The sequence below is a fragment of the Pituophis catenifer genome, unplaced genomic scaffold, assembly GCF_029215685.1.
Source record: "Pituophis catenifer annectens isolate HBS135680 unplaced genomic scaffold, rPitCat1.0.hap2 SCAF_3, whole genome shotgun sequence".
In the NCBI taxonomy this organism is placed as follows: Eukaryota; Metazoa; Chordata; class Lepidosauria; order Squamata; family Colubridae; genus Pituophis; species Pituophis catenifer.
In genome coordinates, this window is record NW_027256883.1 from 102,648,304 (window position 1) to 102,672,712 (window position 24,409).

Genomic DNA, 24,409 nt, shown 5'->3' on the forward strand with positions numbered 1-24,409 from the left:
TAAAAATCAGCCTTATCCATTTCCAACTGTATAATTGTCTTTTCCTGATTTTTGTCTGTAATTGTAAATCTATAATCCATCTCCTCCACCTTTTTCTTTCCACTGCTGTCAACCATTCATTTTTTCCCATCATTTTTTTCACTCTTTTACTTCTTCTTCCACTTTGTTTATTTATTCTTTAAGGTCTTCATGCATTGCCTGAAATATATATTTTTAATTCTATATTAGTTTTCTCTTGCTGTATTGCGATATCTGCTGGTTTTTGTGCCACGGCACTCGATGCTGTTATTGATGGTGATGATAGATGTGATGTTAATTTCTTCATCTTGGTCTTTACTTTTGAACCACACAATTTGTAATCCAAATATCGCAATTAATTATAATCCACATTTGCTGTCTTGACCACCACAAATCTTCAGGTTCTGCAACAATAGTTGCAGAAACCAAACAAAGATATTCCACGTGAAAGGGGGGGAAAAGAAAAAACCATGATAAGAAACAAAACCTCCCCCCACAAAACAACAAAAATGAAAAAAAAAATTACCAAGCCCCAAAAAAAGAAAGGCATTAAAAACCAACCAAGAAAAATCTAATTGGAAAGAGACAAAAATAAAAATGCCATAAAAGCAGAAAAAAAATATAGACACCAAAAATAAAAAGTCATAAAAAAGAGGGAAAAAAATGCAAGAATAACAAATCCAACGTTTCCAATGTTAGAAGAAAGAAAAATCCAAAAATCTTAGATCCACATAGCATGAAAAAATAATAGGACAATAGGCAATGTATATAAAAAGGAAAAAAAATTGCAGTCAAACAGAACAGTCTTTAATCTGTTATTCGGCTGGTAGCCTTTCCCCCCCCCTTCTTTTCCACTTCTCTTCTTTTACTCCCCACAAATCACAAGACAGTTTATCTTCAACATTCTGTTTCATCATTTATAAACCTTACTCAAGGTCATTCTTTGTTTTTTAACACCATTGTTTATCCATACAGAGAGAAAAAAGAAAAAAACTTTTCACACCACTAGATGGCACTGTATAGCTCCGTAATTCACTTCCACTGATCTTAAGTGTATTTGATCCGATTTAGATATTTCCACTGTAATTTTAAATTTTAAAAGTCCCAAAGTTCTCGGTATTTCAACCAAAAATCACTCTACCCAATCTGCTATCCCATTACTTTCCAAATCATTTCATACTTCTTAAAAAAGTTTCTTTTATTTTATGGCCGCTGCGTTTTCACCACCAGCCCGGAAATGGGGAGGTATCCGGATATCCACTTCCTTCCCTTTCTCTCTGCCATTTTTTTTCAATTGTACCTCTTTTTAAAACTCGAGTATGCTAAAAATAGAAGTCTTATTTCCAAGACAAAACTTTCACTCTCACCCAGACAATGTGCCTTGCTTTCTTCTTTCTTCCTCTTCACGCATGGCTGCCCCAGCTTTGTAACAGCTCTCAATGGCTGTCTTCCCAGCTGCAGAGTTGAGTGCTCTCCACCAGCGTTACAGGGAATTTGCAACTTCCCTGTCCACACCAGCCTGTGCTCCCCTTCTTCCCCATCCCTACGGGACGGCTATGGTCCACTATGGACCCCCAAAACAGCTGAAACATTGGTGCTCATCCCGGAGCCTCAGAAGCTCGCATCATTCCGCTGTGGTGCTGGCCATCATCTTCCTTGATCCGAACCCAGTAGTAAGGTTCCCACAAGTCTAGCTTAGTGAAGATTTTTCCTTTGGCTAAATGCACCAACATGCCCTTTATCAGGAGCAGTGGGTAAACATTTTCTATGCACACACATAAAGAAAGAGTCCCATCTTCTCCCGGAACAATACCAGGGCTGCCACTCATGGCCTTGCTGGTTGAATAAATCCATATTTGAAGTTCTTGTCTATAAAGATGCAAAGCTCTCCTAGCTTGCATGGCATCATCGAGTAAAGTTTAGGCTTCGGGAGTTTAGCCCTGGGAAGGATTTCGATACTGCAGTCTGTGGGGCAATGGGGCGGGAGTGCGTCAGAGCATTTCTCTCTAACACATCTCGTAAATCCCAATACTCCTTCAGGATTCTGCACTCACTTATTGGTGTTCCCAAGCTGCTGTCTCCAGCTCCCTTTGTTCAGGCTTTGGGATCTTTTCCTCTTTCTTGGCCACTTTATGCCAAATCTTTAAAAGCCCTCTTCTCCAATTCCATTTCTGCAGCCAAGACAGTCCAAGTAGGAGGGGCCTCTCCATCCCCGGCACCACTATGACACTCAGAGGTCTCTTTATGCTTTCTCATTCTCATCTCTACTGCTTCAGTTACAAAGTGAGCTGGGCTCCCTCCAGCTACAGTCCCATCTAGCTGGAAATCACTATGGGCACTCTCAGCCATTTGAGTCTCAGTCCCAGCTTTTCAATGACTCCAATAACCACATACCTAGTGTAGCCCGAGTCCAATAAGCCAACATCTTCCCTTGGGTCCCTGAGGAGGGCACCACTAGTTCTATAGGAATGGTTACAGGGACCACAAGTCGACTTACCAGGGGGTCGTCGGCTTTGCTTTCAGTCTCACTCGAGTTGGTCAGAGCTCCCAGCCCTTCAGATCCAGGATGAGTGAACTCTACCACCTCCACTCCTTTTAGCATTGTCTCCCGGATCTTTGGTGTTGGCTTCATTGCCTTGTTCCCTGAAGTTGTTGGCACTGAGGTTGGGCTTGCTGGATTGGCATGCCACAGCTCAGTGCCCCTCCTTCTCACATCTGAAGCATGTTGTGGACCTCAGTCTAGGTTTGGGTTTTGTCGTCCTTGGGTATTTTTTACGTGTGGGAGGGAAGGACTTGCCCCATTCACTAGCCCCCTGCATCGGTCCCTGGTGAGGTCAATCTCCACTTCATCCAGTGACATACCAGTGTTGTAGTGTGTGTGGGAGACGTAGGGTACGTGGGTGACCCAGGGGTGGTAGATATCATTGAGGCCATCTGTTAAGCAATCAAGGTGGATGTCTTCAGGCCATGTGGCTAGCCGGCATGCCAACTCTCAGAACACCTGGGTGTATGTGGTCAACCATCGCCCTTGGGGAATGGTCTTCATCTGGGTCCGAGCCTTGCACTCTGCCAGTGGGTCCTCAAACCATTGGCAAAGACCTGCCATAAATGGTCATAGTTTCGCAGTTGGGGGACATTATCATTGTGGAGAGAGACCATCCACTCAGTCTGCACCCTCCAGAGCCATGGTTACCCATCTTATTTGGGCTTCTCCTGTCCCTAGTTCGGCCCCATACTCCTGCATGTAGTTTCAGTCTTGCACCCTAGGGAAGAACCCTAGTTGCTCAGAGTCTCCCCCATACTTCACCCTCAAGAATGGGAACTTTGGGGCCCAGTACCTTTGAGGAGTGGTCGCCATAGACGGAGTGACTTCCACAGCAGATGCTGCCAGGTGTGGCATTGCTTGCATTGGTGCCAGTTCATGTCAGTGGGTGTGACCCCCACCATAGTAGCTCCATCCATGGCCTGGCCTGGGGTGACACAGGAACCTTGGATACCCCTCTATGCAAGAGTTTCCCAGGCCCTTCGACTCCCCCTAACCTGTTGTATCAGGAACAGAGCCTCATTCAGCATGGACTCCTCCGGGCTTCCCTTGGGGGGGGGGTGTCTTCCCTCTGCCCCATGTCCCTTGCCAATCTGAGCCTGATAGGCTTCTTATTGAGGTCCAGCTCCTCTCGCCATTCTGCCTCATCTCGAGCATGGTGTTGGCCATGGCTGCAGGGGGAGTTGGCCATGGCTGCAGTTTCTTCCAGCTCACTCCCATAGTTGGATATTGGATACTTGGTCCACACGATAGACTGCTGTCTCCGGGTTGACCATTAAAGATCTTTCCTAATGTCAGGGCTGCCTCTGTCCAATTCCTAGGAAATTCCTCGGTTCCATAGATTCAGAGGGAGCACATTCCAGAAAACAGTAGGGGGAGAGACAAGAAGCAACACAGCCTGGAGATAGATAGGAAACAGAGAGTTCAGATAGCCACTCCCTAGAATCTCCCAGTATATATCTTTTAGGCTCAGGGAAGTAAGAAGTCTGGCAAGATGCTGTCTGTTATAATATCGTTATACATACCCAAGAATTGAAATCAGGCTAAGCCCAAGTATGATGTGAAACAGTTCAGACAAAGTTCACTTTTTTTTTTTTTGCTTAAACACAATAAGACAGCATCTTGCCAGACTAAACTAGGGTTCTTAAGGAACTGGCAAACATGATCTCAGAACTACTAAATAAACTATTTCAAAGCTTCTGGAGCACTGGGGAAAGAGGATTGTAAAAGAGCCAATGTGCTTCCAATTTAAAAAAAGCAAAAAAAAAAAAAAAGTGGATCCAGGAAAATACAGACCAATCAGCCTGACATCAATAGCTGGGAAAATCCTATAAAAGATAATCAAGCAGCATATCTGTGAGCACCTAGAAACAAACAAGACAATTACTAGAAGACACATAGGTTTGTCAAAAACAGATTATGCCAGACAAGCTTTATTGTCTTCTTTGATTAATTGACTTAACTAGTGGATCAGAGAAATGCTGTGGACATAGTTTACTTAGACTGCCGTAAGACATTTGCCAAAGTAGACCACAGCGTACTTCTTGGTAAAATAGAACAATGTGAAATAGACAATACCACCACCAGATAGATTTGCAACTAGCTGACCAATTGCACTAGAGAAATAGGTAATAATTTGGAAGACAGACTCAAGATTCAGAAAAAACCTGACAGGTGGCTCATATTTAAGTGATTGTCTACTCATAGACTGAGTGTCGGCAACCCGTGGCTCCGGAGCCGTGCAGCTCTTTGGGCCCTCTGTTGCGGCTCCCTGTCCCATCACTGGCTGGCCTTGCCCTCCCCTCCCAATCATTCCTCACCTGGCCTGAGAAGGTAAGGGTGATGGCGGGGGATGGAGAAGCAGCTGGGGCTGATTCTCTGGCACCTCACTCTTGCTGGAGCTTCTTCCGGCCCTTGTTGGTGCTGGGCATGCCTCGGTTGCTTGGGGAGACGTGCAACCTGCTCTCCGCCATGAGAAACTGGCTTGACCCGGCCGTGACCAACACCAGCCTCGCTAACATGAGGGCTGGCGGAGTGGGAATGGGATCCGGGAGGAGGGGACAACGGAGAGGGGGATGGGCCCGCAGCACCCAGCCGGAACTTTAAGAAGCTCAGAGCAGTGGGAAAAGAGAGCTGGCCCTGTTGAACCTCGCACACCCACCCTGGGGGTCAGGCTTGGAGAAAGCCGGAGCACCCTCGCCAAAGATGCTCATCCGTCAGCTGGTCTCCCACCCCCCTCCTCTCTCTCTGTGTCTCACTCTCTCGGAAAGCCCAGCGAGCTTTCCTTAGGGCTCTTTGCTACTCCTTTTCTTTCTTCCTGTCAACTTTTGGGAAATTCGGGCTGGCTGAGGAACAAGCGCAAGCCGCAGCGGAGGCTTCCCTCCTCCTCCCCCTCCTCCTTCTCTTGTCGGCTCTGGCAGGGCTGGGAGTGTGCGCAAGAGCAGGAAAACCCTCCTCAAGTCAACAGCCGCCCACCCTATGTGCCTTTGCTGCATTTTGGCCAAGTCCGGCCACTCACTTGAGGAGGGTCTTCCCACTCATGCGCACGCTCCCCAGCCACACCAAAGCCGGCCAGAGAGGGGGGAAGATAGGGAGAGAGAGATACATAGAGAGAGAGATAAAGGGGGGGGATAGATACAGAGAGAGGGGCAAGATAGAGAGGGGGAGAGAGAGACATAAAGAGATACAGAGAGAGGGGAGAGAGAGGGGAAAATACAGAAGGGGGGAGAGAGAAAGAGAGAGAGAGGAGTTTCCCGGTGTGGTGGTTTTTTATTTTTTAACAACTGGTTCTCTGCCCTAATGACCTGCTGGGTAGGCGTGGCTGGGGGGGTAATGTGACTGGGTGGGAGTGAGTGACATGGAGTTGGCCACGCCCACCCAGGTTTTGTAGCTCCCAGTGTTTTTTTTTTCTGTGGGAAATGGATATTTGAGTGTTTAAGGTTGCAGACACCTATCATAATCTGTCTACTCATAGATTGTCTACTCCAAGGTCCCTCTCATAGTTTCTGTTTTTAAGCCAGGTTTTGCCTAATCTGTACTTGTACCTTTGGTTTTTCCTGCCCAAGTATAAAACCTTGCTTTTCTCTACATTAAATTTCATTTTGTTGGATAGGGCCCATTGTTCAAATCTGTTAAGACTTTTTGGATCCTAAGCTTGTGTTCTGGGGTGTTGGCTATTCCTTTCAGTTCAGTATCATCTGCAAAGTTGATGAGTTCCCCTTCTATTCCCTCATCTAAGTAATTTATGAAGATATTGAATAGTACTGGGCCTAAGACGAAACCTTGTGGTACCGTACTGCTTACTTCTCTCCATGTAGATGTAGTATCATTAAGGACTACTTGTTGAGTATGGTGTGTCAGCCAGTTACAAATCCATCTGGTGGTGATGCTCTCTATCTCATATTGTTGAGTTTTAAATACAGTTTAAAACTACTGTAAGCAAGTTGTGCTTCCTTTTTCTGGTTATTTGGCTATAGCATTTCATAGAATACAGATAATTGAACAAACTTCGTTGCATTACATTCTTGATTAAATTATCTTTCCATTGATATATAATTTTATGGTACTATGCCAAAAAAAAGTGGTATTAGCCATCAATCTCTAAAATACACTTTTCCCAAAAGGTTTCCACAATTTTGGCCACAACGGTATATTCAATTCAGAATGTAATATTCTTTGAAGGTTTTGGAATCAACATTGAGGACAAGGATGAAGTAATATGATTCTTATTTTTAACAACATACAACTCCCTTGACTCCAAATTGAGTATATTGGTTTATACCTATAAAAAAAGTTGAACTACATGCATTTTCTTCTGTATTATAGCTGAGAAGGTGACTTCATTGGGCAAGGATTGGCACCGTCCCTGTCTACGTTGTGAGCGTTGTGGGAAGACTCTTATTCCTGGAAGCCATGCTGAGGTAGGGAACTATTAAGTTGGATTCAGGTTTTATCTTCTGGTGTTTTTGGAACTGAACCTTTTGCATATTTTGCTCCTAGATGACATGAAACAAGATCTGGAAGAGAAGCAGATTTTGGCATCATTTCACATTAATATTTGATATCACAAAATAAACCATATATTGATTCTTTATAATTAATTATTCCGTACATTTTACTTCATAATCAAATGTTTCTTCCTTACTGTATCCTTTGGTCCTTCTAGATGTCTTTTAGATAGTAATTCCCAAATGTTTTGATATAATCTACATCTGATTCTTTATCAACAGGTGTATCTACAACAGTATAAAGTATATACCGTATTTTTTGGAGTATAAGACACATTTTCCCTCGTAAAGAGGCTGAAAATTTGGGTGTGTCTTATACTCCAAATGTAACCCCATGTGGGGCCCAAAATGGCTACCCGGAACAGCTGCTGCCTTCTCTTACTCCTTCCGTGCTTTGCCTGCTTTAGTCACTGGAGCTTCCTCTGAGGATCAGCTGTGCTTTTGAAGCTGTTTTTCAGCCCCAATGCGAGCGAAGCAATCTTCCGTGCTTTGCTTGCTTTTCTAATTGCTGCTCCCTCTGACAATCAGCTGTGCTTTAGAAGCACAGCCCCAACCAGCCCCAACCTCAAAATCAATGAGCGAACTAATGTGCTGAAGCTGATGCCCCAACTAGCCCCAACCTCAAAACCAGTGAGCGAACTAATGTGCTGGGACTAGCCAGATGAATGGCTAGTAGTAGGCACAATCCCCCCCCCCCCTATTTTCCTCCCCAAAAACTAAGGTGCATCTTATACTCCGAAAAACATGGTATGTTGTCTGATTTTTACATTTTCTTACTGAAATTTTGGAGGTGTTTGTTTTTGTTTGTAAACTGTAACATATGCTGCTGTTCTGAGTAGAAACCAGGTGTTGTACCTGGTTGATCTGGGCTGATCATAAAAACTTATAGCAATCACAATGGTTACTTCTTGGAATGGAGATTACCATGAAATTCTAGGGTTGTATGTTCAATTTACAAGTTAAAAAAAAATCTGAGAAGACAATAGTGGCAAACCAAGGGATCTACTTGGATGAGAATCAATTAATTCAAAGGAGACTTCACTTTTTTATAGTTCTAATGTGTTGCATTATGGACATAGAAGTTCTTAGAACAAAGAGCTGCATTGCCACTAGAAATTAGCTTGGTAAGAAGTGGGTTATGTCAGTGTCCAATGCCCAAAACGTTTGGAGCTGTTCTTTTTCCAGATTATACATGTTTACATATATACCATTTCTCTCTTATTCTTTCTTATTCTCTCTTATACACTCTCTCTCCCTCTCCCTCCCTCCCTCTCTCCCTCTCTCTCTCTCTCTCCCTCTCCCTCTCCCTCTCTCTCTCTCTCACACACACAAAGCTACCACAGATCTATATATACAGAGATTTTGGCTGCTGCTGCAGGGCAACTAACTGTATGCCAAAAGTATAAGCAATGAAGACTAAATGTCCCTAGGTGCAGAGAGGTGTTAGACCATTGTTCTGCATTGTCAGTCAGTGAGATTTGGGATCCAAAAGATGCTTTTGCATTCAGGCACAATATGTACTACTTGCCATTAATGGACGTAACTTTTAATTAAGTCAAAGGCTTGCAGTTTTATTCCTATGAATGCTAGAACTGAGAGTGATCTTATGTTGCAATTGCCTTGAAACAAAAAGTGTCAATATTTTAGTATGAGATATACTAGGGGCTAAGTTTTATTTTGGGTACGTCCTCTAGAGTAGGTCTTTATATAAACTAGGTGATTTATACTTAATGTGCTTTGAGGTATAAAGTGATTGAAAATATTGATGGGAACAAAAACTATTGATTTTGTTCAAAAGTTAACAATGCATTGAAAATTTATAGCAGAAAGGGGGCTGATCTCATGACTTACACTAATGTATCTTCTATTTTTTTCCTACCAGCATGATGGACAGCCATATTGCCACAAACCATGCTATGGGATCCTGTTTGGACCAAAAGGTGAAGTGATGGACAGAGATCAGTTTAAACATTGAAAAGGCAATTGGCTTGTTTACCTCCTCTGTTGGAATTAAAATCTAGTCTTGTATTTGACAATTCGGGTTTAGCAGATTTAGAGCAGAGATAACAAAACCTTGGTTGAGGTGAGGACATAAGCTTTTGAAGTTTATGCTAGGAACCATGTTACAAAAGAGTTGGGGCCGCATCAAGAAACAGTAGAACATTTTAAATACTAGGCCAGGACAAAAATTACCTTAATATTATTACTTATACTATATAATGTCCCATATAATATTATACAGATAATATTATCAATAAAGGAGAATATATTACTTCTGAATAATTTATTTCATTTACAGGTAGTCCTCGACTCAGAACCATAATGGAGCCTGTTCATTATGGTAGTAAGTTATGACAATTGTTATGCAAGGCAACCACATGATCTCCTTGCTTAATGACCCCCACCCGTGTCCTCTCTGATGCATTCATTAAGCAGAGCATGAGATGCTTCAGGGATAAGGGTCCAGGACATCCAGCCCCTCTGCTCTGGACCTCCCAAGGCCTCACTCACCCAGACACAACCCATGCTCTGCTTCTCACCCCTTGAGGACTTGGGACTGCTTCCCATCCTGCTGAGCCCATCCCCTTCTTACCCATCCCCCATCACCAGTAGTGGGTTGCCCCCGGTTCGCACCGGTTCTATAGAACCGGTAGTAAAACCAGTGGGAGGCTCTGCCCACCGACCCCGATGTCACTAAAACACTTCTGTGCATGCGCAGAAGAGCGTGCGAGCGAAGTGAGTGCACATGCACGGCCCCACTGCAAACCGGTAGTAAAGGTAAGTAGAACCCACCCCTGCTCATCACCTATTGTGCACTTACCTTTTGAAAATCTCTGGAGTTCTGGACTTCATGTTGGGGAAGCTTCTGCTGCAAGTATAGAATAGGTGATACCTGGCTCAACACTAGTAACTACGAGAGGGATTTTGGCATCTAGTGGACAATCACACAGTACTAGACTGCATTAAGAGAGGGATAGAATCAAGATCACATGAAGTGTTAGTACTTCTTTATAATTCCTTGATAAAACCACATTTGGAATATTGCATTGAATTTTGGTTGCCATTATATATAAAAAATGTTGAGACTCTAGAAAGAGTGCAGAGAAGAGCAACAAAGATGATTAGGAGACTGAAAAGCAACAAAGATAGGCTAAAACATATGAAGAACAGTTGCAAGAATTATATTTAGTTCAATTAAAAGGACTGAAGTGACGTGATAAGGAAGGACTGAAGTGATAGCAGTGTTTCAATATCAAAAGGGCTGCTACAAAGAAGAGGGGATCAACCTATTCTCCAAAGCACCTGAATTTATGACAAGAAGCAATGGATGGAAACTAATCAAAGAGAGAACCAACGTAGAACAATGGAGAAATTTCCTGACAGAACAATTAATTGGTGGGACTTGCTTCCAGAAGTTGTGAGTGTTCCAACACTGGAGTTTTTTAAGAAGAGATTGGATAAAGATTTATCTGAAATGGTATAGGATCTCCTACTTTAGGAGTGGGTTGGACTAAAAGACCTCTAAGGTCCCTTCCAACTCTAGAAGCAGCCTCCATTTTCTGAGCAGCCACAGGCAAAGGGACCCAGGGATGAAGCAGACCATCCTGCTTTCCTAATCTGATCTCCGCAGCACTACAAAAAGCTCTGGATCTTTCTGGAGCACTATGGAGACCACATTCGAGAAGTGGTGTGCACCACTCCATCCCTGGGACATGTGCTTACATCCTGGAAGTAGCTGCCATTTTGTGCAACACAAGAATTATGGCCACTCTAAAAATTGCATTTGCTTCCAGGATGCAACCATGGGATGCTGAGAGATGGAGTAGTCTGCCCTCTGGAGTTCCAAATCTCTAGAGATCTTCAAATGGTATGTGCATGATGGGTGACTGTTGTGGAGGAGGGTTTGGGGGACACAGAAGGATGGGATGGATGGCTGATAGGCAGGAGGGTGCTAAAATGTCCCTGTGGTTAGTAGTATGGGCAAATGACCATAGGAATGCTGCAGTGACCATAACCTTGAAACAGGTTGAAAGTAGCTTTTTGGGAGGGGGGGGTCTGTCTTAACTTTGAATAGTTGCTAAGTGACCAGTCATATATCGAGGACTACCTGTAACTACCTAATAAATATAAACCATGCTCAGACATACACAAAAACACAATACCACAATTTTAGCATAATTATCCCCAATTTGAAATTGATTCCCATATTTAATTAGTATGTGAGTGAAAAAAAAAATCTCAACATCCCCTAGACCGTGATGGCGAACCTATGGCACTAATGCCGCAGGTGGCACACGGAGCCATCTCTGCAGGCACGCGAGCCGACACCCAGGTCAGTTCCACCATGCATGCCCGTGCGCCTCCTGCCGGCCAGCTGATTTTTGATCTCTGCCAGGAGACGCGTGCGCATGCACAAAGGGGTCATGCACGCAAGTGTGGGGTGAGGGGGTTGTGCATGCATGTGTGGGGGGGTGCGGCACCCCCCCGCACCCCGTTTTTGGTTCCAGGAGGCTTTAGGGAGGACTGCTAGCACAAAAACGGGTCACACATGCATGCGCGGGGGAGCGCGGGGGAGTCACACGCACATGAGCAAAGGGTGAGGCCTGAGGGGGTGAGCATTGCATTATGTCATGTACATGTGTGCACTTTTGGCACCGAAGGAAAAAAAGGTTCACCAACACTGCCCTTAACATACACACCTATATGGATCCCTACCATCTTCCTATTCCCTAGCCCTAAACAAAATGTGTTCTGTATATTTTCCCTCATATATATACTATCCTGAGCAAACTTTCCTTCTTAATGTCAAGGCTCCGACTCATGAAGCCAAGCAAATCAGAACGCTGAGACTAGAATCCACCTAAAAGATCTTCTTTATTGAGTATATCATATCAGCACAGCTCTAAAGGAAAACCAACTCTAAATCTTTCCCGTAGTTTCAGTATAATTAAAATAGGAAATAACCCCATCCCCAAGTGTCACAGGTCACTGGCCAATTGGGTTAACACTCTGTTGTGTCTAGTAAAGCATTCCAGCCAACTTCAGGGTTGACAGCACCAATATTTCGCATGATCTTGATTCTATGCCTCTGTTGATACAACCCAGGATTATATTTGCTTTTTTGGCTACTGCTATACACTGTTGGCTCATATTCAAGTGATCATCCACTAGGACTCCAAGGTCCCTCTCACAGTTACTGTTTTTGAGCCAGGTCTCGCCTAATCTGTATTTATATCTTTGATTTTTCCTGCCTAAATGTAAAACTTTGCTTTTCTCCACATTAAAATTCATTTTGTTGGATAGGGCTCATTGTTCAAGTTTGTCAAGATCTTTTTGGATCCTGAGCTTGTCTTCTGGGGTGTTGGCTATTCCTGCAGGCTTAGTGTTGTCTGCAAATTTGATGAGTTCCCCTTCTATTCATTCATCTAAGTCATTTATGAAGATATTGAAGAATACTGGGCCTAAGACAGAACCTTGTGGTACCCCACTGCTTACTTCTCTCCATTTGGATGTAGTATCATTAAGGACTACTCATTGAGTACAGTTTGTCAGCCAGGTAAAAATCCATCTGGTGGTGATGTTGTGTATTCCACATTTTTCTAGCTTACCAAGTAGATTGTGGTGTACTTTGTTAAATGCCTTATTGAAATCTAAGTATAATAAATTCACAGCATTTTGCTGGTCTACTAATTTAGTGACTTTATCAAAGAATGAAATAAGATTGGTTTGGCACCATCTGTTTTTAACTAACCTGTGCTGGCTATTAGTTATAACTTTATTTGCTTCTAGTTGTTTGCAGATCTGTTTTTTTTATTATTTTTTTCCAGGATCTTCCTAGGTATTGATGTTAGTAGTTTCCTGGGTCTGTTTCTCCCCCAGTCCCTTGCTTGAAGATGGGAACCACATCACTTCTTTTCCAATCCTCAGGTACTTCCCAGTGCTCCAGGATTTTTAAAAGATATGGCCCAATGGTTCTGAGATAATATCTGCCAGCTCCTTCAGAACTCAGGGATGTAATCTGTCAAATCCAGGTGATTTATATTCGTCAAGGTCAGATAGGTATTCTCTTACCATTTTCTTGCTTATTTTAATTTTTATTTCTAGTTTGTCTTTTACAATAGTTTTTTTGGTACATTGGGCTATAATTTCTTTTTGCATGAAGACTGATGCAAAAAATGAGTTAAGCAGCCCTGCTTTCTCCCAACTGCCAGTTACTTCCTTGCCATCTTCTCTCCTTAGTCAACTGTTTTACTTGACTTTTTTCTTGTTATTAATATGTTGAAAGAAACTTTTTTTAATCTTTGACCTTTGTTGCAAGTCTTTGTTCATTCTGAGCCTTTGCTTTCCTGACTTCATCTTTTCATGTTCTGGGTATCTGCTGATATTCTGCCTTAGTTACATGTCTCTCTTTCAATTTTTTTTGCTTGTCCTTTTTGTCTTTCAGTTTGTCAAAAAGATCTTTGTGCAGCCACGTTGGTTTCTTCTTGAATTTCTTATTTTTCTTTTTCAGTGGTATTGTTCTGGACTGGGCTTTTATGATCACATTTTTCGAAGTTCTTCTTGTTTTCTCTTTTAGGATTTTCATCCATGGAATCATTCCTACGCTCTCTCTGAGCTTGTTAAAATCAGCTCTTTTAAAGTTTAAGACTGGTTGGATTATTTTCTATTGTTTGTTTTTGCATTATATTGAATTCCAGTATGACATGGTCACCTTCATCCAAAGTTCTGGCAACTTCTACTCCCTCTATAATTTTTATTCTATTAGTAAGAATTAGGTCCAGTATAGCTTTACTTCTAGTTCCCTCCTCTATCTTTTTAATGATAAAATTGTTGAGTAGGTTGGGAATCTGTTCAATCTCACTGCAGAGAGTTGGTCTCCCAGTTGATAACTGGATAGTTAAAGTCTCCCACTACTACTGTGGTATGCCTCTTACATACATTTGTTAACTGGTTGGCAAAGCATTCATCTATTTCTTCTGATTGGTTGTGCCACCTGTAATATACATCTATCACAATGTCACTTTTTTCCCCTTTTATATTGACCCATATACATTCTGGAGGAGTTTTATCTTTGATCATATGCATTTTGTAGATATTTTGTAGATATGTAGTAGTCTCTCACTCTACCTCTTCTTTTTGTTGATTTGTTTCTTTTGAACAATTTGTAACTATCAGTATATGCCAGTCATGGGTTTCGTCCCACCAGGTTTCTGTAATGGCAACTATGTCATACCTACCCTCATGTACTATTGCTTCTAGTTCACCCTGTTTGTTCTCCAAGCTTCAAGCATTTGTGTCAGATCCCTATAAGTGATACTGCTATTCAGTTGGGAGAAGGAGGGGCCTTGGATTCAATTTATTAGTATTGCCTGTGTCAGCAGATATTTTACAACCTATATCCTGGCGCCAAAGCACCCTGAGATCCCCTTAACTTTGGGGAATATTTATGACGGCCATGTGGGCTGTTTCACTTTAAAGAATAATGGAGGATAACGATGGGAATACATGCTTATCCGATTCTCAGGGCAACTGGAAAAGAAAACATCTTCACACTTGTGTATTGGCTAAAATTTGCATTCTGGCTAAAGGGAAGGGTCTCTATTGCTTTAATCCTACTTGTCTTGCCTAAGGGTATTCAGATGTTGCTTTGAATCCATTGCTGTCACTTCTGCTTGATAAAAGGTTCCTTTTGAAATACTACGTTTCAAGAGTTTTTTACTTTCTTAAAGTAAAGTTGGAAGGAGAGGCAATCCTTACAGAAAGCAACGTCTGCAAAACGGTCAACCCAGAGAAGCAATCTTTGCTCTACTGAGGGGACCTTGCAAACCATGTCCGAACGAAGCAGGGAACTGGGAGAAGCCGAATGCTGGGGGGAGACATCAACCACCACCCAGCCAGATGCCTGTTTGGTACACCCCATCGGAGACGATGAGGTAACCCTGGAGAATCCTGAAAGCCCAGCTGGTCAATCAGCATCGGGAAGAAAGCTGGGATGAGAGAACCAGAGGAGTCACCCTCAGCTGCAATAACCGAAAACTGGGGTGGAAACTGGAACTAGAAGCCCTCGCTTTAGGTTAGGCTTCGGGGAACTAACCGAAGCACCACTGAGGGAGGATCGTCTGAAGAGGCATATAACCCAATTGGTGATGGAAACTTTGGAAAATGTCAATATCCAAGGGGAGCCAGGACGACAGCCAAGGAGCATGGAAAGGGCAGCAGCTGCGGATGAGGCCAGACCCCCCTCTGGAGCCTGCCAATCGAGCAGATGGCACAGCAGCAGTGGCAAAAGATCTAGCAAACCCTCCCCTCCAGGTAGCATGCACACTGGCGCCCATTCCAACCATCCCCGAGTCCCGCAACTGGAAAGAGAAATTCCTTCACTTGTGGTGAAGTTTGATGGGGATCCACAACAATTAGGATTCTTTGTGGCACACGTGCTCACCTACATGAAAGAGTATGGGTGTGATTTCCAAACGTGACTGGTACATGACTGCTGAAGAAGAAGAGATAGATATGGCCAGAAACCAATACCGAACGTGCTGAGTATGGAAGAAATCCCCACCCTAATGGAAGCAAGAGTCCCTCAAACCACAAACCGCATTTTCTCTGAAATCCTCAGGCTCTTTCAAGTGTGGAAAAGAGGGGCACCGAGCTGCAGAGTGTTGTCCACAAGCACCCGCCCGGAAACATCCACTGGGGGGGACTGGCGAAATCTGGCCAGCGCGGGAAGGAGACTGCTCTGAGGAGCAGGGAGATCATAGGATTTCCATCCCCCCCCTTTGGGGAGGAAACCCCGGCATCTCAGCAGGAGGAATCACACCCATTTGGAAGTGATCCAGAAGATGAACCAATGGTAAGCAAACCAATTAAACCGCTTACCCTCTCCATAAGACTATTTATCCCAAACTGGGACAGGGAGATAAATATCTCCGCTTTAATGGACTCAGGTACACCCGCTGTTTGATCAGCCCAACCTTAGTAGGGAAGTTGGTGATTAACGTAAGAAAGCTGAAAAACCCCATCGCTTTCTACCAACTAGATGGGTCAATAGCAGTGGGGGGGAGGAAGCCAGCCTCTTTTGTCACCGAACTTCTACATATAGACATCGGGAGCCATGAGGAAATACTTACATTTATAGTGGCACCTGGCATGGAATGGCCATTAGTCTTGGGCCTTGCATGGCTGAAAAAATGGAACCCCAAAATTAATTGGAAGCAAGGCATCGTAAAATTTCAGATGCACGTGATTTTTGCTGAGAATCCACATAAAGAAACTGAGGGGGCAGAGCACTGAGAAACAGCCATGCCTGGTCATGCCACGCCAACTGGGCATGCCCATAGAATACAAGGATTTGGCTGAAGTTTTTAGTGAAAAAGCCTCAGACGAGCTCCCCCCTCCACCGCGCCACTGACTGTGTGATAGAAATCTTACGCAGCATTAAACTCCCCAAACCCAAGATGTACAGCATGTCTCTGAGGGAGCTTGAAGAACTGAAAGCTTTTATTGAGTAAAACCTAGCAAGGGGTTTCATCAAGCCAGCCCGACCAAAAATTGCAGCTCCAGTGTTATTTAGAGAAAAAAAAAAGATGGCTCAAAACGTCTCTGTGTTGATTTTAGGAACTTAAATACAATCAGTGTGGAGAACATGTACCCCCTCCCCCTTATGAAAGATATGCTAGCACACCTCGCTAGAGGGAAAATGTTTTCAAAGCTGGACTTAACGGAGGCTTACTACCGTATCAGAATTAAGGAGGGGGATGAGTGGAAAACAGCTTTTAATACCCCCCTTGGGTGCTACCAATTCAAAGTGTTCCCCTTTGGGTTACACTGGCCCCCCACAGTGTTTATGCAATTAATAAATGAAGTGCTACATCAGCATTTGTACAAGGGAGTCCTGCTCTACTTGGACGACATTTTAATATATACCGAAACCAAAGCAGAACATGTAAAACTAGTCAGGGCTGTCTTAAACAAACTCCACTCTGCCAAACTTTATGCTGAACTTTCTAAATGTGAATTCCACCAAGAGAAAATTGACTATTTAGGGTATCACATTTCACACCAGGGCGTAGAAATGGACCCTCAAAAAGTGCAGGCTGTACTTGATTGGAAACCACTGTGCACGCGTAAACAGTTGCAAAGCTTCCTGAGATTTGCCAACTTTTACCACCAGTTTATCTCCGCTTTCGCTCAGATTGCCCTCCCCATTACCAAGCTCTTAAAAACGAAGGGGGAGGGCAATCATAAACCGAAGCAATCTTTGGACTATGGAATGCCAAGCGGCATTTGAAAAACTTAAACGGCTGTTCTCAGCAGAACCAATTCTAAAACACCTGGACATGGAGAAACCATTTGTCATACAAGCAGATGCCAGCGATGTGGCAATAGGAGCAGTCCTGCTTCAGAAAAATGAGCAAGACCAGCTACAACCATGTGCTTACACATCCAAAAAGTTGAATGAGACTGAGCAAAGGTGGGCCATTTGGGAGAAAGAGGCTTACGCAGTTCGTTGGGCACTTTTAACCTGGAGGCACTTCCTAGAGGGAAGTAAGACCCCTTTTGAAGTCTGGACTGATCATAAAAATGTAGAAGCCCTAAAGACCCCAAGGAAACTCTCCCTGAAACAAGTAGGATGGGCTCAGTACTTTAAATGGTTTGATTTTACTCTCAAATACCTCCCTGGGAGAAAAAACTTTCTGGCGGATGCACTATCCAGAAAACCGCAGTACAATAGTGCGAAGTCAGATGTAATCAAACCCATAGTACAAAACAATCAACTGGCCGCTAAAGTGATCACCAGATCCCAGGCAAAACAAGAAACATTGACGGACAATGATACCACCCAAACTTTTAAACTAGCATTGGCCACCAATGAATGGTTTTTGAACCACAAATCCAGCTGTCTGATGAAAGAGGACTTGGCCTGGGTGGGAGGGAAGTTGTTTGTTCCAGCCAACCAAAGATTATGCTTAATGGAAAGGTGCCACGACTCCAAATTAGCTGGACATTTTGGTTTTGTGAAAACTTACACCTAATTAAAAGACAATTTTGGTAACCATCACTAAAAAAGGACATAGAAAGCTATGTAGCTAGCTGCCCCATCTTGCAGCAGCAAAAAGACATCAGGGGAAAACCCCAGGAGTCTTACAGAAAGTAGCCGAGTCTTCTGCGCCATGGAGAGAGATTGCTATGGATTTTATTGTAGAACTGCCAAACAGTGCTGGAAATACTGTTATTTGGGTCGTGACAGACCTGTTTTCAAAACAGGCCCATTTTATACCTTGCCAAAAGATCCCAACTGCTAAAAGTTTAGCCAAATTATTCCTAATACACATTTATCGGATTCATGGAGCTCCACAAAGGATCATCTCCAACAGAGGGATTCAATTCACCTCCAAATTTTGGAGGGCATTTTTGGACCTACTTGGTACTGCCCAGGGGTTGAGCTCTTCTCATCATGCATGTACTAACGGGAATTCTGAGAGAGTGAACTCAGTGCTAGAACAATATTTAAGATGTTTTATTAATTTTCAACAGGATAACTGGACCGAATTTTGACCTTTTGCTGAAGATGCATTTAATAACTCTGTACACTCGAGTACTGGTTTTACCCCTTTTAGGGTAGCAACAGGCCAGGATTTCAGCCCCATGCCTGAACTACCCACACAAGAACCCACCATCCCCTCACTTAAGGAGTGGATGGATAACTTGCAAAACACATGGCCAGTGGTTAGATTAGCCTTAAAGGAAGCTAGAGAGGCTTTTAAAATTCAAGCTGACAAGAAAAGGATGGAACCCAAACCTTTCCATGCTGGAGATAGGGTATACTTACCTACAAAATTCCTGAAATCTTTACAGCCATCAAAGAAACTAGGGCCAAATTTCATTGGACCTTTCCCTATCACTAGGGTCATCAATCCAGTAGCAGTTGAACTACTCCTTCCAAAGACACTCAGGGAAGTCCACCCAATATTCCACAATAGTTTACTCAAACGATGTTAACTCAAAGACACTCAGGAAAGTCCACCCAGTATTCCACATTAGTTTACTCAAACGATGATAGCATTTATATATAATAAGTGACACAGAGAACATGACGATTACACGGTTTAAATACAGTTTTCAGGATACAGAAGCCCGATACAAACGGATACAAACGGTCCACCAGGGAATTGGTTTCAGGTCTTATATAATATATTGGGCACATGTTCCGCCCTGGAAATTCCCCTCCAACAATACCCTTCGAAAATATCCTACACAGATGTTTACACAGATGTTTCCATGCTAAATGGTATCGTCATTTGTGGACCTCCCCTTCTGGAATGGGCAGGCACCAAACAGGCCAATTTCGGAATTTTACCAGAACATCCATTTTCTCAAAAATATGCATCATATATCCTGCACAATAAGCATCACAGGAACAACACAGTTTCCTTTCTCATGTCCTCACTACCAAGTTATATAATCAGGTTATATCAGGTAAAACATGGCGTTTAAAATGGCGTTACTCAGGTTATGCTTTTTACAGGAATAATTCATATTTCTCTCAATCCCCCCTTTTCCTTTTTATCAGTTTTATTATTCCTGTAAATTGCAAATGTCTGGCAACATTATACAAACTTCCCGTTAGCAAATCCCAAATTCCTTTAAAAGCAGTGTTTTCAGTTATATGTGTTACATATGTAGTATGTAGTGATATTATGCACTTTTTGCAGTTTAGACTCGAGGAATTGTAATTTATCGGACATATCAACACATACTTGGAATTCATCATATTCATGTCTCATTCTTAATAACATAGCCATATGAGTTTGTAATAGAGATTTTATTCCTCTATATGCTCCATCCCCATATAGTCATATGATACTATAGGTATTATATGTCATTTAATAGGTTCTTACAGGGGCATAAATAAATAAATAAATAGATGTAGTTCCTTCTCAGGACTAGGTGCTTCCACATTGTTCATGTCCATGCACATGTGACTCATCAATTGTTTCCAGCGTACCATCATGTGTAGCTACTTTTGTAGCAACCTTATTAGGAACACGGTTACTATGATAACGACTCTCCAGGAACGGGCATTACCACAAAACATGTTTTCAATATATCAGAGACAGTAGTCTCTTCTCTTATATAAAAGGATGAACTGTTTAGGGCTACCATCATTAAATCCAGAAATAAATTGCCATCCTTCTTCGTATATCTTATCAGTGCCTTAAGATAGCCAACAGTGCATCACCCCATATAAATGATAATTGGGTCAATGCAATATTACCACATAAAAACATCAGTTTGGAGGGAGCTTCAATTCTAGATATGGGAAATGTAACCCCTCTTTCGTAATCCTAAACTTCTATAAGAAGGGGTATAATTACCATATCACTCAGTGCATTGATTGTATAAGAACTCCATTTTGTTGAGAGATCTTTGTACTGGGAAACTATTTCATATGTATGGTTGCACCTGGGGTATTTCCCCAACGGTACACAATCATCAAGAGATGATCTAATACAAATCCCAGCTTCATCTGTAGTTTCTATCAGGGTTAGTGGTGACTGTATCAGGGAATATTGGTGCTCAAATTCGGTATGGAAACATAGCTGCTGCCATGTTATGGGATAACTAGGCAACACAGCCTAAGTCTCCATTCCTATCTGCACCTGTAGTATAAGATCCCACAAAGTAATTACTATCATCACTGCAAAACCCATCTTCTTCCCCTTGAAGAGCACTCGGAGGCTCCAACTGGTCCAGAATGCGGCCGTGCGGGTAATTATGGGTGCAACTCGTTGCGCCCATGTAACATCTCTTCTGCGCGAGCTGCACTGGCTCCCAGTGGTCTTCCGGGTGCGATTCAAGGTGTTGGTTACCACCTTTAAAGCGCTCCATGGCTCAGGACCTGGGTACCTATGAGACCGCCTTCTGCCACCGATAGCCTCCCACCGACCAGTCTGCTCCCACAGAGAGGGACTCCTCAGAGTGCCGTCAGCCAAATTATGTCGGCTGGCGACACCCAGGGGAAGAGCCTTCTCTGTGGGAGCCCCTGCCCTTGGGAATGAACTGCCCCCAGACATATGCAAGATCTCTGACCTCCGAGTTTTCCGCTGTGCTCTTAAGAACCTGCTCTTCCGACAGGCAGGGCTAGCTTCATAATTGAGTTTTAAATTCAGAGTTCTTAAATTGTTTGGGTTTTTTAGTTAATTGGCCTTAAATGTAATACTTTTAATAATTTTTAAATTTAAATTGTGATATTTGTATTGTGTTTTTACCTGGCTGTACACCGCACCGAGTCCTTCGGGAGAGGGGCAGTATAGAAATAAAATTATCCTTATCCTTACCGTTATCCTTCCTAGTGGACTAGGCCCCCTGTTTAAAGTATGTTTTAGATGTATAAAAGCAAAAAAGCTTACCATTAGACTTCAAGTCTTCCAGCCGATCTTAGGGAACTTACATCCACCGGATATCACAGCATTAATTTACACTATTGATTTACACCATTCAATTATATCTTGTCTTAATACAATCAAAAACACAATAAAGATTATTATCACTCCCAACCAAATGCAAATTTCTTCTTCCATCCATTGGTCATCAATTGTCTTTGGTTTGTCGTTGAAAAGTCAATTTAAGAGGATTTGTAGGTGCTGTAGCAACTGTCCATCCGTAAGGCGAAGCCACGGGTCCTTTCACTCTGGAGTAATTTCTTTCCTTTATAGACTTTATCAGGACCCAGTCACTGCTTTTGTAATCATGCACTTGGAAATCAAGAGGTGGAGTTTGTGTCCATAGTCCTTTAGACCTTAAACGAGAAAAACACAGGGACAGTCCTGTATATTTTTCTAAGTAAGACATCTTTAAGCTTTATACTCAGAGTTCCATACTGTCAGTATAGGATAAACCAAATATCATATCATATACTAAAACATCTTTTCGTTAGATGGAAAAGAGATAAAGGCAAACATTTCGTCCAAAGAACCTGGAGCTCCAACATTCACCTTTTCACTGAATGTTTTTATTGCCAATATGTTTATTGCCAATCAATCCCCAGTTGCTCCATTACCCTTATCATTTGGACAGTGAAATGTGTACCCCATCAGCTTTCATTAATATCAACCAATCCATATTTGGGTATTATTTGCTCCAATATGATTTTAACAGTCATCTGAGCATTTACCTTTGCACAAGGAAACGCTCCAAGCCAGCCAGTAAAATAATCCACTATTACTAGCGCATATTTCAATGTTCACACTGCCGGCATTTCAATGTAATCTACTTGGATTCATTGGTCAAATCTCTACATGTTTGCACATAATCTCTTTTTTTTTACACAATGTATTCATGCATTCATACACACTGTAAATAGCATCTCCCCACTTGTATGGCTATCATTTACATGCCTCTACAAATATATTTTCGTTTAACAAACTCAATAAGAACTTGGGTTCCCCAATGAGTTCCCTCATGCACACTCTCAAACACATTCTGCATAACTGCTTTATTAAGCACTTGCACCCCCTCCTTAATCATCCATTTTCCATCCACTTTACGCACCCCATCATCCATCATTTGTTTGTTTTCATCATCCGTAAATACAGGCTTCACATCAAAATCCAATGCAGGGATCAAATCATTAATGCCCCTCCTATTAACGTTGCTTCATGTACTTATATGTCCACCATCCTATTTCCCACAACTAACCTCAAAGTCCCTTTTTATGTGCTCCTATATGTATTATAGCAATGATGGCGAACCTTTTTCTCGTTGCGTGCCGGAAGAGTGTGTGTGTGTGTGTGTGTGTGTGTGTGTGTGTGCACGCGATAACGCCCGTGCGTGCCAGCACCCATAATGCAATGCGACCCCCCCACGCATGCGCATACACACGTGACACCCCACGCATGCACCCCACATTGCGCACACTCCCCCATGCATACGTTCTGCATTGCGCATGCGCAGTCCCCCACATGTGCTTCGTGCCTCCTCACCGCGACTTGTTTTGGGCTTTCGGGAGCAGGGATTGAAGCACAAGAACCGGCTCGGCTGGGAAAAAGGGGGTGGGGGAAAGATCTGCTTTGGGGCTTCCCTTCTCCCCAGCCGAGCTCCAGACCTGTCCAGGGGCAGGGATTGAAGTCCCCAATTGCTGCTTCTGGCACCACAAGAACCGCCGTTGCCGGGGATGAGGGGGTGCCAGCGCCAGAAGCAGCGGGCTGGGGCTTCAATCCCTTTCCCTGGACAGCCTGCTCGGGTGCGGAGACAGGGAAGCCGCAGATCGCAGATCCTTCCCACCACCCCCTTGCACCCGGCGGCGGCGGTTCTTGTGCTCCCCTTCCCCAGCGATGGCAGGAGCAATTGGCGGGGGAGAGAGGGTGGTGGCAGGCTGCAGCAGCAGGCTGGTCGCACTGGCTACAAGGCAGCAGCGGCTCCTCCTCCTGCCACCCTCGCGCTCCAGGCAGCGTCCAGGCAGCCATATCTGTCCTCCCCCTGCGCCAGCCCACGTGGATTCCAGGCAGCGCAGCTGCAGGGCCTTTCCTCGCAGTGACGATGGCGTGATGAGGCAAGCAGGCAGCCGGGCATAGGGGAGTGACTGGTGGCAGTGCTCCTGGTTGGCAAGGGGTGATCCCGGGGCTGTATGCGGGCAATGATGGCATGGCTGGTGCGCACCCGCATTAAAGGCCAGCTGATTGTCATGCACGCATATGCACCAGTAACCCGCAGACTAGCTGGCTGGTGCGCATGCGTACCCTGGAAACCCGGAAGAGGAATGGGTGACGCCACGCGTACCAGGCAACATGGCTCTGCGTGCCACTTCTGGCACGCAAGCCCTAGGTTCGCCAACACTGTATTATAGTCTTTCCAAACTATCTTTTTACCAAAGATCGTTAAAAGCCCACAAGCAAATAAAGCAAAGACTTCACATATTTGTGTCAATCAATAAGAAGAAAACCGTCCAGCTTCCAATACTCCAGCAGTGTCTACATTCACTATTGTATATCTACTCATCCCCGTTCCATTCTCCACCCGGGAAGACCCATCAATACATAACCACACAATTATGTCCCACATCGTCCCAAATTTTTCTCTCTCCCCTGACAGGAATTCAATTGGATTTAAATTCCTATTGGTCAAGAGAACTAAATTCTCTTGAGACAATAAAATAATCCCATATTTCAAAAGCCTAGCATTGGTGCACCACCTTTGGGTTTTCCACATCAGGTTTGTCCTGATGTGGACTACTTCACACCAATGCCCCACCAAAGGTTAATTCTCTACTCTCCTCCACTGAAGGTGCAATTGCAGCTTCAGCTTGTATACACAAGGGCTAACCTTAAACCACAAGATC

General features: G+C 43.5%; 1 protein-coding gene across 3 annotated transcripts in view; it reads left to right on the forward strand.

The window, feature by feature from the left end:
• Positions 1-24,409, forward strand: part of CRIP2 (cysteine rich protein 2) — a 151,305-nt gene that overhangs the window by 119,936 nt on the left and 6,960 nt on the right. For 2 of the 3 annotated variants that reach the window (XM_070940868.1, XM_070940870.1), the window contains 2 exons: positions 6,887-6,981; positions 8,951-9,008. In XM_070940868.1, coding sequence (XP_070796969.1) covers positions 6,887-6,981; positions 8,951-9,008 — 153 coding nt within the window. Of the gene's footprint in view, positions 1-6,886; positions 6,982-8,950; positions 9,048-24,409 lie in introns of all 3 variants that reach the window. The other variant, XM_070940869.1, reaches the window with a different exon arrangement.